At 48.3% G+C, this 15,354-nt stretch overlaps 2 protein-coding genes across 2 annotated transcripts in view; one reads left to right on the forward strand and one right to left on the reverse strand.

The window, feature by feature from the left end:
* The first annotated feature begins 424 nt into the window (after positions 1-424).
* Positions 425-1,525, forward strand: LLCFC1 (LLLL and CFNLAS motif containing 1). Its single transcript, XM_055334779.1, has 3 exons — positions 425-508; positions 560-773; positions 1,347-1,525. Exons 1-3 carry the CDS (start codon positions 425-427, stop codon positions 1,523-1,525), a joined length of 477 nt encoding a protein of 158 aa, XP_055190754.1.
* A 601-nt stretch (positions 1,526-2,126) lies between these two features.
* KEL (Kell metallo-endopeptidase (Kell blood group)) overlaps positions 2,127-15,354 on the reverse strand; it is a 45,329-nt gene continuing 32,101 nt past the window's right edge. Inside the window, 13 exon segments of the mRNA XM_055335504.1 lie at positions 2,127-2,405; positions 3,073-3,168; positions 3,431-3,600; positions 3,815-3,882; positions 4,031-4,141; positions 4,324-4,424; positions 4,862-4,939; positions 5,181-5,279; positions 6,436-6,546; positions 13,074-13,203; positions 14,197-14,345; positions 14,587-14,775; positions 14,875-14,937. Of these exon segments, the coding sequence (XP_055191479.1) occupies positions 2,244-2,405; positions 3,073-3,168; positions 3,431-3,600; positions 3,815-3,882; positions 4,031-4,141; positions 4,324-4,424; positions 4,862-4,939; positions 5,181-5,279; positions 6,436-6,546; positions 13,074-13,203; positions 14,197-14,345; positions 14,587-14,775; positions 14,875-14,937 (1,527 nt within the window). The 3' untranslated portion in view covers positions 2,127-2,243.

Below are 15,354 nucleotides of genomic sequence, written 5' to 3' on the forward strand. Positions count from 1 at the left end.
TGTTATTTGGGCTCCTCATCCCTCTGCCACACTGGTTCTTCTCTAAAGAGAAGAATATCTGCTCTGGGTCTCATCCTATACAAGCCAATTTTCTTTAGAGAAAGGCCGCATGGAAGAGAAGAAGATGTGATGTCTAGAATCAAAAAAGTTGGTCAAGGGTCCTGCTCTGCCCTTTATTGTCTGGGTGATGTTAAGGACAAGAGTTGTGTCTTTTATGAAGCTCGGTTTCCTCATCTATATAATAGGTATGATGATCCTACAACTTTGAGTCCCTGTTACTGTGTGGATCTCATGACATAATCAATGTGAAAGGACTTTGGAAACTCTTTGGTCATTTGGTTGCCCTCCACAGGATGACCCACTATGATCATTCTAGAAGCTTCTGCTATCCACTGTTGGCTAATCACCACTTTCTTGCCTGGCAATGGAACTCTCTAATGACCTGAACGAGGAGCAGGCCCATGGTTATGATGTCACAAAGCACATGAAGTCAGAGGTCCCATGGAAGGCAAGGGAAGAAAACGGTGCTGGGAAGTGGTAAGGGTTGGGACAGGGACAGGGGAGGAAGGTGGGGGAGCCAGCTGGGCACTGGGGAGTTGGGGGGGGCCAAAGACAGCAGATGGGCAGGCCCATGACTTCCCTGGGCTCCCAGCTCTGCAGGGCAGCATTCCTGGCAGCCATCCTGCTGCTGCTGCGGGTCAAGGTGGTGAAGCCTCAGAAAGGCAGCCTGGACTCCAATGAGAAGAGTCAGACTGAGGAGATACCCTCTACAGGTAGGTAGAGAAGAGAAGATAGCATCTGAAATGAGGGGTCAGATCTCTGGAGTCAGCCCCCCACTACTTATCAGGCCCGTGTGAAACCTGAGATAGGTTTGGGTTGTTGGAGAGAAGCCCAGTCCCCTATTATCGTAGTGTGAATGAGTCAGGTGAAGGGTTTAGGGCAAGGTTCTTAGCCAGGGCCATATTCAGGGGCACACCACAGGCTAGCTGAAAGTGCACATGTCCTTTGTGTATGGGCACAGGTGCATTTGTCTGGGAAGAGACTCTGGTTTCCATCCTTCTCGAAGCCAGTCCCTCCATCCCCAAATGGTGTAGTGCTTTGGAGGAGGCAGTTTGAGGTGGAAATGGTGGGGAACGGGTGTGCTGTGATTGAATACACATAAGAAGAGACTCTAATGGAGTAACAGGACAGGGTAGGTGCAAGTGGACTAAAAGCCCCAGGCCGTAACTTCTTCCCAGATTCTCCAACTCTGTCCTCCTCCTGATACAGGTGCGGATTGGTGGCGGGGAGGGGGGGAGCATGTTAGGATCAACCTTCTCAGAACCTTCCCCTCTCCCCTGTTCCAGACCAGGACGAAGATCACCTTGAAGAGCACTTTGTGGCCTCCTCAGTGGGTGAGATGTGGCAGGTTGTGGACATGGCCCAGCAAGAGGATGACAAGACGTCAGACACAGCAGCTCTTCGTGACCACCTATTTGACCTTGCCTTCTGCTTCAATCTGGCCAGCATCATGGTTTTTTTATGAGGGACATTGAGGCTGAGGTGGTGGCCTGGTTTCTAGATGAGGACCTGGATATCTACCTCCGCTTCATGATAGCTTACTGACCCTCTCTCCCCACTAGACTCCACGCCACTACTCCCAAGAGTGGTATACATATATATGGCTTCCTGCCTCTGGCCAGTAGCTCTTCACCTCAGGATGCAGCAAAGGGACAGACCCTTTCAACAGCCCATCGCCACAGCCTGACTGCCTCCCCACCCTCTGAGTGCCATCTCCCAGGGCTGGAGATACCAGACCCCACACCCCTTCTCTCTCCCTAGCCTCTCCTGGCTCTGCTCGAGACAGCATGTTAGGGGAAGAGGGCAGCAACGATAAGAGTAACAGCAATAAAATCCTGAAAACACTTGGGGGCAGCTTTCTGAGACCTAACCAAAGCCCTTTTGTCTCTTAACTGGTCCCTGTGACCGCCAGACCTGTGGCCCACTGACCTTTAGACCCACTAGTTCACCAGTCATCAGTCCTTTCCTCTTCCTATGTCTCTAGAACTCTCTTGGCCTTTTCTTTTATGTTTTCTGACTTCAAGGCATTGAACATGTCAGGAAAGAGTCATTAATGGACAGACCTATGCCATGTGCCAGCTTTTATTTTTGGAAGGGATGGGGAAAGGAGATTATCGCCTGATTCCATGGATGGAGCAGGGAGATGTTGTGACATCTGAAGTGAAGTCTCTATGGTAGCCAGGTTACCAGAGTTGGCAGCGGCTGGAGGGGTTCATGAGGGCACCGCGTGGACAGTGGAAATGTCTGGCAAAGGCAGGGGTGTTGCTGAGGGGCCCATGGACTCGAAGGGTGGGAGGGCTGTGAGGATCATGAGGCTCCTGGGTGCCCGGCTCCCTACACATCGCCTGTGGAGGAAGAGAGGTACACACAGGGTAAGGAGAAGAGCAGAATCGTAGGGTAGATCGGGGTCAGTGCCTTGGCACAAGGCAGATCTGGTGTCAAGGCGGTGACTAGGGACAGCAGGCAGAGATGAGAGCAGGGGTAGGACAACACATTTGTAGGTCACTTATTCTGGCAGGAGGTGTGCAAGGAAGGGCCGGGGTTGTGCGATCGGACCATTTGTAAGTGACTGAGAGGTGGGGTTTGTTGAAAAAACTCTGTAAGGGGACCTTTGAGCATCCTGAGGAAGTGGGGGCAATGTCTGTTGAGGGAGCACATGGTACTTAGGGCACTATGTCAGGTGGGGACGACAACTGGGGCGAGGTCTCCGACAAGGAATGTGGTCTATAGACAGTCTGTTGAAGGCTCATTTGAGCTGGGCTCATCCCAGAGAGGGATTTGGCAGTGGAGTTTTATTTGAAGAGGGTGTCGAATTTGGTAGAAGAATGTATAGTAATATGAAAAGATGGTCCCAAGTGGCATGTATGAAAAGATGACAGTGGGGACATCTGTGGCAGAGGGTTGGGACCCTTTGGGGGAAGGAGTTTCAGGGAGGAGCCATTCTTTAAGCATGATCAGTAGGGTACTTATCTGACGTGAAGCAGGCCGTGGGGAGAGGTGGCGGCTGCCTACCTGGGCGTAGCTTCGGAAGAAGAGTTGCTGAGGGCTGAGGTCCAGGTTGGGCAGGACGGTTTCCCCACGGTGCCACAACAGCCTCTTGCTGTATGCCTGGACATGGGGGCAGGATGGCGAGGAGCCCTCAGATTCCAGGCGCACCGCCGTTTGGAAGTCTGATGCCCCCCACGCAATACCCAAAACCTGTTCGTGTCCCTTTTGCCCAAGTTCTGCACAGACACACTGGGCTAAGCCGGGGAAGGATGTACTTGTGAGATTTATGGATATCCTAGAAAAGAGGGATCTGTGGGGGAGAAAAGATCCCCATCTGTTTGCATGAGGAATGGTAGATCCTGGCCCCTGGGATGGGAGTCACCTGCAGTGCAATGGCCAGCCCCCCAGCGTCGGCAGCATTCTCCAGGAACGTCTGAGATTCATTGAAGGAGGTTCCACTGGGTAACGGAATGGCCGCATAGTGGCGTTTCAGGCACAGCAGCGCCCCCTGTAGGGCACGGGTGTCACAGGCTGGGCAGCCCCGAGGGAGTACTGTTGAAAACAGAGTCAGGTAAAGAAACAGCCAGAGTCCTGGGGTAGGGATGAGGACAAGGGGAGACCACAGGCTGCACTGCCCCCAGAAGCATTGCAAAGGATTCAGAACCTTCCCACCCGGAGCCCTCCCTTTCGCCTCCTCTTGGCCTCTTTTGGGGCCTTCCCCTGGGTTCCCAATGGCCCCACCTCCCAATGGCCCATTGTTACCCACAGAGCTGGTGGAAGATGTGCAACAGCTCGTGGGCCATGATGCTGCCAGCAGCTCCAAAGTTCACGGCTCTAGGGAGACAAACGTTTGTCTTACTCCCAAAGTCCTTCAACGTTTTTGACCCCAATTCTCCAACCACAAGTCCCATCCATCATAACATCTGCTCATACACTTGGGAAATCCCCTGCCCCCCACCCCCCGTCAGGGAATGGCCCCTACCTGGGGTAGCCAGGGTGGAAGAATGGAGGTTGGAGGAGTCCAGCTGGGAAGACCACCACATGGTCAGATATTGAATAGTAAGCATTGACCCCCCAGGGGGACACCTGCCACCTATGGGAAGAGCACATATGAATACCAGCTCCATCATTTATGGTCCCGGCCACCAGAGATATGAAGTCCCTCTCAACTACTGTCACTGTTCCTGCTTCCCCAAGCCTCCAGCTTTCTCTCCGGCTAATCTTGAACGGATGGACATCTCTGAGATGCAGTCTGTGTCTCCCTTGCTCTTATACCTGTGGTAGAGGAAAGACGGCAAGAAGCTCTGGACAATTCTGGCTCGGAGGGATCGGACACAGCTCAGGAAGGACTGCAGGTAGTTGGGTCCAAGCTGTATCTGGGAGAAGGCAGGAGGTGACTCGGACACACAAATACGGATGCACACTGACATACCCTGCTGGGTACATCTGAACACCGACGGATAAGCCCGACATACAGGCGCCCATAGTAAAGTGGAAAGCAGCACAATGACACCGCCATATGTCGGTGTAGACAGGCTTCACACGAATCAGCGCACAGATAAACACACTCAGGCAAGTCACAAGAGTGCATGTGTACACACGCACACACACTCATTGTGACCTGAAAGGTTCTGTTCTTCTGCTGGTAAGACCCACAGTGTGGATATTCACCCATAAAACCCAGCCGACACCAAGGCAAGGAAGGGGTCAGTTAGAATCACCCAAGGTAAACAGATTGTCTGCCACTCAGGCTGGTCAGGGGGCTGAGAAGGAGCTGAGGACTAATGAGGAGCTGGCAAGGGCAGGGACCCACATCCTTGTATTCCTGTCTGGCCAGTGATGGCTCCAGGACCCATTCTGGGGCCCCCATCTTCACCTGCAGTTGGGTTACCTGGGGAGAGACACAAAAGGTAGAAGAAACCTAGCTACCCCAAGTCTATCAGAGGAAATCTCTCATGTTCACTGCCCTGGTCCCACCTTTTATATCCTCACCAGGGTATGTGTGTGGCATATTGGTGCTTACACTTGCCATGTGTCCTTGGGCCTCTGCACTCTCCTCCCACCAGTGTGATCTCTGGATCCAATACCCAGTTCCACCCCTGCTTACTCCTGTCTCTCACTCCGGTACTTACCCTGTTCTGGGCCTCTTTCCGGGTCTTCTCATCCATCCAGGGAATCCTTCTGAGGCGACTGATGAGGGCATCCTTGATTGCAGTGAATAGTTCCATGGCCTGTGAAGGGGCCGGGACAGAGGAACAGGATCAGGGTCAGCCTTGGTCTGGGGTCCTGCCTACTGGGCCGCTAGGAAGGGCCTTGGCCCCAAGAAGTTACCAGAGAAGAGGAAAGATCTCCGAGAAAGAGAGTAGAAAGTAATGTTTACTAGGAGACCAGAAACCCAGAGCACAGAGATCTGCAGAGACCAAGCAAGAGGTGCCAAGCACAGAAAGGGAAGGTGGGAGCTGGTCACTTCTGAGAGTCAACAGGGGAGGCCGTTCCTTTCTGCAGGGAGATCTCAGCCTTCTGGGGGAGGGAGACGCCATCCTTACCCTTGGCCAGCCAATCCACTCAAAAAACAGAAAGAGGAAGAGGACCATCATTCCCTTCTCTGCCCTTAAGGGCTCTTGTCCTCACACTCTCTTTATCAAGGCCTGCATCTCCTCTCTCCATCTTCCTGGGCATTTCAGCTTTCCAACAAGCTGAAGTCTTCCCAGCTTCATAACGGACTGTGTAGTTACTACTTCCCCAGCCATCTACCATCTTGTTTGTGTACATTCTCGATAGAGGTAAATGGATGATGTTATCAGAAGCCTGAACTCAAATCCTGACTCTACTGTTCCATAGCTGTGTGACCTTGGGCAAGTTACTTAACCTCTCTATGCTTCAGTTCTCTCTCCTCTAAAATTAGGATAATACTAGGCATTAAGGTACTTCATGCAAAGTGTTTACAAGGGTATCAGCCACATGGTAGGCACTCAAAGACTACTCAGTACTCATTTACTTGCACTTTTTAAGATTATATCATTCCATTTTCATGTTGTTTCCCGCGCTGTTAAAAAAAAGTCGTAGATAAACAGGGAGTAGCCTTAGAGGCCATGGAGTGCAATTTTCTCATTTTATGGTTGGAGAAACACAAGGGCAGGAAAGTTAGGTAACTTGTCCAAATTCCCTGCATATTATGCACAACTTGTGTCCCGCAATGAAGCAATGCAAACCCTAGGGATGCAGCATGGCCTCCTTTGGCTTCTCTCTCACAGTGCTCTCTCCCTCTCTGACTGCCTGACACCCTGACCATCCAGACCATCGAGAAGACACAGTTAATAGAATTAGAGAGAATGACCGAGTGGGAAGGGGTGGAGGGACATGGGCTGGGGAAGAGCCCTCACATACAGCACTTCGGGTGCTTGGGCTGAAGGCCTCACGGACAAACAAGGCAGCCAGGGTAGGCTCGAAGAAGGCTCCTGTCTCCTCCACGCACTTCATCCATCGAGGGCGGGCTGGCTACGGAGACAAAGCTGGAATGAATGGCCCCCGTCAAGAGTTATTCCTCATCCAGCTCCCCAGGCCTGTCTTGTCTAGACCTTTACCCCCAGAGGAGGCTCTCTTTCCCAGTCTTTCTGGGTTTGTCTCATCTCTACCATCCTCTTCAATGATAAACATGGAGCTATTGCTACTTGGTGATAAAAGGGGCTTATGTCCTCCAGGATTATCTTGTGAGCTTGGATTAGGCAAATCATCCTTATTTATTGACTACTGAATTTGAAAGCAAGTCATCTCAGGGGCACCCCTCTGGGGAACAGAGAGGCTCCTGGATAGGAGAGGACTACACACCAAACCTTTCACCTCAGCAGGTCTGTTGGCCACCCAGTCCCCACCCACCTCATGCACCATGCTGGTAGCCCAGTAACGGCTGCCACCCTCCCATGTTTCTTTGCTTAAATGGAAATTGGAGAAGGTAATTCCTCTCTTCTTTCTGCTGTCCTTCCCCATTCTCCCAAAGATTATCGTGGATCATAGTAGGACTTTGTCTTATAAAAAAGAAGATGATCAGACTGAAAATGGGTTTTAGACACCATATTGTTTGGTAGGAGAAGTGGACAAAAGAAACGACTAAACATGAATTCAGAGAGCTAAAAAACTTTTGGCCAAGACAGGGAAAATAGGATGAGATGAGGGACATATTGTCAACATCAAAGGTGGACAGATGGTTAGACAAAAACTCAGTAGGGCCTTGGCAACTGGGGTGTTCTTAGCATGGGGACAGAAAAAAATAAGCAACATAAGAGAGAGATGCTGAGGAGGTGTTTGCAGTGGGCATGGATGGCTCTGAGGGGCTGACCATGAAGTCGGCCCAGGGATGACACAAGGCCAGCTGGGAAATACATTCAAGGTGCCAATGGTGAGAGAGCTGGGCTGGGGATGGCCAAGCTAGGATTTTGAGAAAATAGCTAATACGCTAATTTGGGGTAAGTGGGATGAATCCTCAAGACTTCACTCCTATAGATCCTGCAGATCTCCTCACAGGGAAAGTAGTTTGGCTGCCACTGTGCTTTCTGGTGCCAAGATTGGAGAGAGAGATTAAGGGGCTTCCCACAAGAGAGGAAACAGACTAGGAAGGCCAGTATTGTCATTGAAGAAGACACTCCTGGGTCTCCCTGTTCGGACATTCACCATTTTGGACATTGCTCCAAACCCAGTTGCCCACATCTGTGTGTTCTTGTCCCCTCTTGTGAGGATAAGGACTCAGCCACTTTCTATAATGTATTAGTTGCAGCTCTAAAACACAAAGGCGCCAGTAAAGACGAAAGGGAACCTGGTTCTGACGGCCATGACTGGGTCAAGGGCAGGCTCTGCTGGCCACTTACAGTGTCTGTCTGTCCTCCACAGGCCTCCTGATGACAGGCCTGAATCTGAGACTGCCTTGGGGAATTGTTGGTGGGGGAAGGTAGGGGCCACCCCCTGGGTAGCAGCAAACACATCAGCCTTGAGCTTGGTACTGTGATCTGCCTGCCTTTTCCACACCTCCTGATTCTTGAGTTGTTTCCTGATCTCTTTTGGTAATATCTGCCTATTTTTCCAACAGCTTTTGCTTTCTCCATGACTGTCTCCATAGCCTGAGCCCCAGCAGGCTCTGACCTGGTTACTGGAGAGCATAGAGGCCACTTCAGACTACCCATTGCTAAACACTTGTGAAACTCTGGGATTCTTTTGGTCATGGTTGGGCTGGGACACATCTTCCATGAGCAGGAAAATAATTTCCAGAACCTATAAATAAATGTAGGTCTTGGAGTGGGGGCTAACAGGTTATATATTCATCCACTGGGGGTTCTAAGTATCTGAACTATCTCTCGAGACATGGAATAATAGAGCATACCATATATATTAGAAATAAAGAAAAAGAGGGGCATCTTGGTGGCTTAGTTAAGTGTCTGATTCTTGATTTCAATTCAGGTCATGATATCAGGTTCATGAAATCGAACCCTACAATGGGATCTGCACTGGACATGGAGCCTGCTTAAGATTCTCTCTCTTCCTATCCCTCTGCTGCTGCCCGCCCTCCCCTCCCCCGCCCCTCTGTGCTCTCTCTCTCTCTCAAAGGAGAGAGAGGAGAGTGAAATATAGAGGGAAAAAATAATTGCCAAAATATAAAAGATGAAAGAAATACTTTAAACTCAAGACAATAAAGCTCAGTAGGTTAATTTTAGGGAACAGAAGATAAGTTGCAGATATAACCTTGGAACCACAAATAATAGAAATAATAGAAATCGGGAAAAAAAATTCTAGGAGTCTGGAGGGAAGCAAAAATTTTCTTGATTTGCCATAGAGGGAAGTAAATTTTAGAGATTACAGGCCAGCCAGGAATCCTTAATGTTAATTTCTACAAAAAATTCTAAAATGAGTCATTAAACCCATCATTCTTGAACACTTGAGAAACAGCATGTAACTACTAAGGGATTCTTGAGGATCACTGAGGGCAAATATTGTCAAAATAATAACAATTTTTCTGGCTAAAAGCTTCACCAAACTAGAATAACCCAGAGACCAAGAGTCATGAACTGAGATAGGGCCCACATGGTGGCATAAGTGAGAAGCAGCTGGCATCAGACCCAAGGGACATGGAGGGACAAGAGTCAGTGGGTAGAGAGAGCATACCCTGGCTGAGGAAAACTATCACTCAGCCCCTGTCACTTGTGACTCCTGAAGAACGCTAGCCCGGCGCTGCTTAAGCTTCACATTTATCACACAAGCACACAGAAATGTTGGAAATGTCACTATCGGCATGCCATCTCCTAACTTTTGACTGTTGGTGATGAACTGAAAATTTGTCAAAAGCTTTAAGACTAAGAAAACAGCGGCTCTCTAGGTGGCTCAGCGGTTTAGTGCCTGCCTTTGGCCCAGGGCACGATCCTGGAGTCCCGGGATCGAGTCCCGCGTCGGGCTCCCTGCATGGAGCCTGCTTCTCCCTCTGCCTGTGTCTCTGCCTCTCTCTCTCTCTCTCTCTCTCTCTCTTAAATAAATAAATAAATAAATAAATATTAAAAAAAGAAGACTAAGAAAACACATCTATTGGCCAGATACATCCTCAAGGAACCACCACGATACTACCTCTGAACAGAGAATTCAGCATTTACTACATGTGGATTATTAACTTACCCCCTATATTTCGGTTACACGAGCGGTCCACAGGAGAGTGACACCTGTCTTGCCTCCCTCGCTGTGTTGCTTGGGAGACCAGGTGAAAGAACGCATTGAAAGCACTTTGCAAATCTTAATATACTCCTTTACTGTGTTGCCATTGGTTTTGTGCAGGCATTTGGTAAAACCACAAATTAAGTCCGTGTGAATGAGATGCAGAAATCTGTGTTGGAAGATAATGTCATTTGTGTGGCCTTTTAGCTGGCTGAGTCATAACGAAACATCAGTGACCAATGATTCCAAGTCCACATGAGCTTCCCTGACCATCCTACCAAAAACTGCGACACCCTACCCACCGAGCACACCATCTTTCCCTTTCCTGGTTTCTTTCTCTGTAACACTAATCACCACCGAACATATTTTATTTACTTAGTTTATTGTCTTCCTTTATCATAATCTAAGTGTCTGAGGGCAGGGGCTTTTGTCTTTTGTTCCTGTGGTATTCCAAGTGCTGAGAGAAGTGTCTGGTGCGTAGTAGGTGCTCAGTAAAATCTGTTGCATAACTAAACAGATGACTTTATAGCTAGGTCTTCAATGACCTGACCTGCTGTTCTTCCTTCTTTGGGATTTTAATAATAGTCCAGATGGAAGATACTCTAAATAAAACTGCAAATGACCAACAGTGGGAAGGGAAAAGTAATAGAGCAGAGGACTGGAACAAGGCTAAAATTATCTGAACAAAGCAGGATGTTGGGCTGAATAGAAAGGGTTCACTCAACAGGTACGAATATGACATGGTGCTTTTACTTCCCCAAATACAGTTTTTCAAGTTTAATAAGAGAAAGACCTGGTTTAACACCCATTTCATTGACTGTATATTCAAAACTATTCAACAAAATATGGCCAGATAATGAGAACTAGTTTTTCTGGATTAGGACACTATAAATTAGAATTCATTCCAAAGAATATGGTTAGAAATCTGCAATTAATGACCATTGGGCGATACCACAAATTTTGGTCACATCAAGGCTGGTGCCTCGGGGGTATCTGAGTCCCCTCTCTTTCTCACAGCACACATCCATCAGAGTGCCTGTTACTTCCCTTCGAAATACATTCTTTTGAAACATAAAACAGATCAGTGTTTCTGTAGGCCTCCATATCATACTGAGAAAGCCCAAGTCCCACTGGCTATGGCCTACCGGGCCTTGGGGGCCCCCTCCAATCCTCTCTGATTTCCTCCCTTCAGCCTCTCTGTGCCACCTTCCACATATGCCTCATCATCTCTTCTCAGCCAGAGCTACTGTGGGGGACCCCCATATGGCCCCCAAAGTTTAGCCAGCCTGCTCTGTGCCTTGTCCCAATGAAATTATGTCCCTTTCTTTGCCAGAAAACCCCTTCAACTCTCTAGACAACTGCCCCCGTGCTACTACCTGAACAGAGATCCCACTGCCATTCAAACCCTCCCTCATACCTCCCTCTTGGGAACTCTGGGTGTTTGTTGTGTGAGCCAGAGTCCTTCTGGAACGCAGCTACACCCATTCATTGACTCCATGTGCAGCTGCTTTTGTGCTACAAGGACAGAGCTGGGCAGTTGCAACACAGACTGTATAGGAAACCAAAAGTATTTACTATCTTGACCTTTGTAGAAAGAATTTTCCAACCCATTTTCTGTTTTCCTACCCACTTATTTCTCACATCCTGCGTAGTATATAATTTAAAACAGCCTCATGAGGCAGCTCTGTTTTGGAGTCTGTTTCTTCACTTAATGAGCTGTGTGGTCTGGGGAAACTTACTTGCCCTTTCTGAGGACCTTGGAGTGTTTCTGGAAGGTTAAATAAAAGCATCCAGTTTTTTTACTGCTAAGTATTCCAAGCAGTGCCTGACATACAGTAACATTCACTGTTCATTAGTTATTATTCTTTTTCTGTTTGTTGGTAGAACCTGACTCATCTTTCAAGCCCAAGGACAACTATAATCCTAATGGCTATATGAGGATGGACATAATGGATATAAAGGATGTATATAAGTATATAAAGGATGGCAACTTTAGCAATTTGTAAGTCTTCTAGGTTCTTTAAAGTGTGATTTCAATATTGGCACACTTACATCCTTCGAGAAGTGCCATCAGACCATGGTTCTGGGATTGACAGGAAGCAGTTTGTTGCCAAGGATTTTGTAGCAATGCCAACTAAGAGGAGGTGGAGCTCTGTCTGCTTCATCTGTGTCAAGAGAAAGGCTGGCAAGAAGCTTCTTGGGGACTTCCCACCTGAGTGAAAGTCCCAAAAAGGAGTGTTTTTGTTGTCGTTTGTTTTTGTTTATTTGTTTGTTTCTTACCACAATGATTAAGCCTGGAGTCGGACTATCAGAGTTCAAATCCTAGCTCTTACCAACTTACTAGCTATAATACCTTGAGCAAGTTATATAGCCTTTGTGCCTCAATTTCCCCGTGATAAAACAACAAGATGATGTGCCTACCTCATGAAATCCGTCCAAGGATTAAATCAACTCATATATAGCTAAAGAGGTTTAGAAAAATATCTTACTCTCAGTACTCTATAACTACTTCCCAGTCCCTGTCCATACATTTCCCCTCTCGAATTCCACAGAGATTTCAGGTTGCCAAAGCAGTGAGTTTCTCCAAGACACAGAAACGGTCCAGAAATTACTAAGAAAAAAAGAAAACCAGTGATTTTCAAGACTACACTGAGGCCTTTACTGAGGTTGAAGCATATCCAATATTCTAGATACTTTCACTTGTATTTGGATGTGTCTGACCTAGGGTTTCAAAGGTCTTGGTAAAGGAGTTTCTCCATATCTTATGTGACATAGTAGACTTTGGTTAGTGAGTCTGCTACACAGCTGCTACCTCAGATAAATCAAGATCTGGACCATGAAGCCCATGCTGTGGCCCAACAGATCACACTGGATGTCAGAGATGAACTCTTTGTGAAACACATTTGAACGTCAAACACTGGAATCATCTATACAGAGGAAAAGACCACTGCTTGCTACTCGTGTCTTGCATCCCAGTGAATCCTAAGCCTTAGGTCCACATCCTTAAATCACAGAGCTCTGGATAACTAGGCAAATAGTTTAAAGGTTGTGACAAAGGAAAAGCAATTGTTGGTAATTTTAGTCTTATATTTATACCCTAATACTCAGCAAAAGGCCATAAAAATAGGCAGATGTGTGCCTAAATGTCTGGTACCTGGCATCTCAGTCCTCAATGTATGTACCATATGCCCAACATGTCTGCTTCTATGGGAAACCCAGACATTGAAGGGCACTGCCTTCATGCCTTCTCCCTGAGAGAGATACACCAACATTTATCCCTCAAAATGGCAAATTCTCTGTTAGCCCCCAATCTGGGAAAATTCATCTCCTCTACTCACCATGGCTGGTCGTTCCGTCAGCTCCCCCAGTTTCTGGATCAGCGATCTGTGTGCCTCCTGGAATTTACTGTCTAGGGCTGGAGAAAGGGTCCTTACCAGGCCCAAGATCATGTGGCTCTGCAAAAAGTCTCTGTGGAGGGAAAGAGATGGACACATATACCCAGGGCTCTGGGGATGCCGTAAGAACAGCCTCCCTTTGTGTAGTCACCTCGATACTCCGAGGGGAGGGCCCTTCTCTTCTGTATCTATAGAGAATAAGAGCTTGACCTTGGAATAGGTCAAAAAGGGCTCTTCTTGGTGTGAGCTGGGAGTTTCAGGGAGTTAAGGGTGTGGGCTAGAGGAAGACTGGACTTAAAGAATTTAACCAATAGATTCATCTGTTTCTACGAGCAAGATACCTCAGTTCAACTTATGCCTATTCTGTAGCCTTACATAAACCTGCTCACATCCACAAGAATGGCTCTTGGCTTCTTTCACAAAGAATTTCTAGATGTTGCTGCCACTGAGTTACTATGAAGAAGGGCCTTGAGACCAAGGCCTTGGGAAGAAGCTACTGTCTGTAGATAGTGGCAGCACAGGCACTGGGGATGACAGCCCAACACAGAGCCTCACTGACAAGGGCCTCAGAATCCTCCCACAGCTGAGAAATGGCCTCTCCCCTAGCTCTTCCCGCAGAGAACTCCAAGCTTTCACTTCGTCCTTCCACTGGCCTCATGTGCCTCCACCTCCTGCCCACACCTTCCAGCTGCTGACAAGACACATAGGCCTTCACTGTCCCTAGTGACTGGCCTTCTAGCATCTCCTATAGCTTTGAGGCTCTTCATGGGCTGAGTTCTACTCCCAGCAAACACTGTATCTTGCTGGGCACCTATATTCCTCGTTTCATGTGTATCTTCCCTTCCCTGTGCCTCCCAAACCTCTCATATTTCCTGTTCCCTCCATTCCCTTTTGAACCATGCACCCCAGCCCTTCTCTGCCCTTGTGTGTCTGAGGATCCCCTCCATCTTCCTGGGAGGACCTTACCAACATGCATTTTTTCATAATCTCCTTTGTCCCTGAGGCCTCCAGGTCCTGAGACCCTTTCCATTGCCCTCATACTTCCCCAATCCCACCTGAGGCGAACCTGTGTTTTGACAGCTGCTCCTCCACCAGCTGAGACATGTTTTTCAAATACTCTAGGTCATGGACCATGAGGAGCTGGGAGGGGCTCAGGGACATTGGCGTGAATGTCGCTTGCAAGCAGGACAACCAGTCGATGGCAGGGGCCATTTCCTTAGAGGAGGGACACAAAGGCTGAGGGGGATGGCATTGAGGAAAGGAGGCAGAAGAAGGGGTTTCCCCCTCCCTCAGGGTTTGACAAGGAATGGGGAAGGGGATGGTTAGGGGAAGGGATAGAGCCAGGAATGTTAGGGATGGAAAGGAATTAGGGGATGAGGAGAAAGGAAATCAGATCAAGAAAGTTTGGGAGAGAAGCCCTCATGCCCATCCTCCTCCAGTCCCTGGTTCAAGGCACCTGCAGTTGATCAATAGTGACCATGTGGAAGAGCTTTCCCTGTGCCCGTCGCTGCTCCAGCGGCTTCACAAAATGAAACAGCTGCGAGGTAATGGAGATGGACAGGAAGGCATGTTCTTGCACCTTGGTTGGGTCTCCTCCCAGCAAGGTTCCCAGCTGGTACAGATAAGCCAGGTATTCCCGAACAATCTGGGGGAGGGGCAACCTCAGTCACAGCCACCAGAGGCCCCTGCCTTTCTCTGAGCATCAGAGGTCAGGACCTGACCTTTGTCCACAGAGCCATCTTACCTGAGCATAGATCTTCTGTTCCTGCTCTTGCTTGAGGGGAACATCAAACTCTGGCTGGTCTATCTGGACACAAGAGATACTGGAGAGAAGTGGGGAGCATGGAGGAAGGAGAGGACAGGTGTGGGGAGAAGGGGAATGTACCACAAAAGATGGCCTCAAAGAGAAGGAGCAGGAAGGACAAAGAAAGGAAGGGATTGGGGCCAGGGGGCAGGGGGAAAAAGAGTCTAGACATGGAAATATGAAGACATGGTAGGTATGTCAACCAGTTTGGGGTGCTCAGCAAGAGAGGAGTGTACTAATCCATGTCCTGAAGGGAGCCATCCCCTGTGCTAAGGCCAGGTCTAGAGTTAAGGGAATGAGAAACTATCTCAGGTGCAAGATAAATATTCTAATTGGTATTTTAAGAATAAAAACCAATGCTAAAATCCACACTGACTAAAATAACAAAACTTTGTACATCCTGGATTTTTTTTCTGAAAA

This window comes from Nyctereutes procyonoides, unplaced genomic scaffold, assembly GCF_905146905.1.
Source record: "Nyctereutes procyonoides isolate TBG_1078 unplaced genomic scaffold, NYPRO_anot_genome, whole genome shotgun sequence".
Lineage (NCBI taxonomy): Eukaryota > Metazoa > Chordata > Mammalia > Carnivora > Canidae > Nyctereutes > Nyctereutes procyonoides.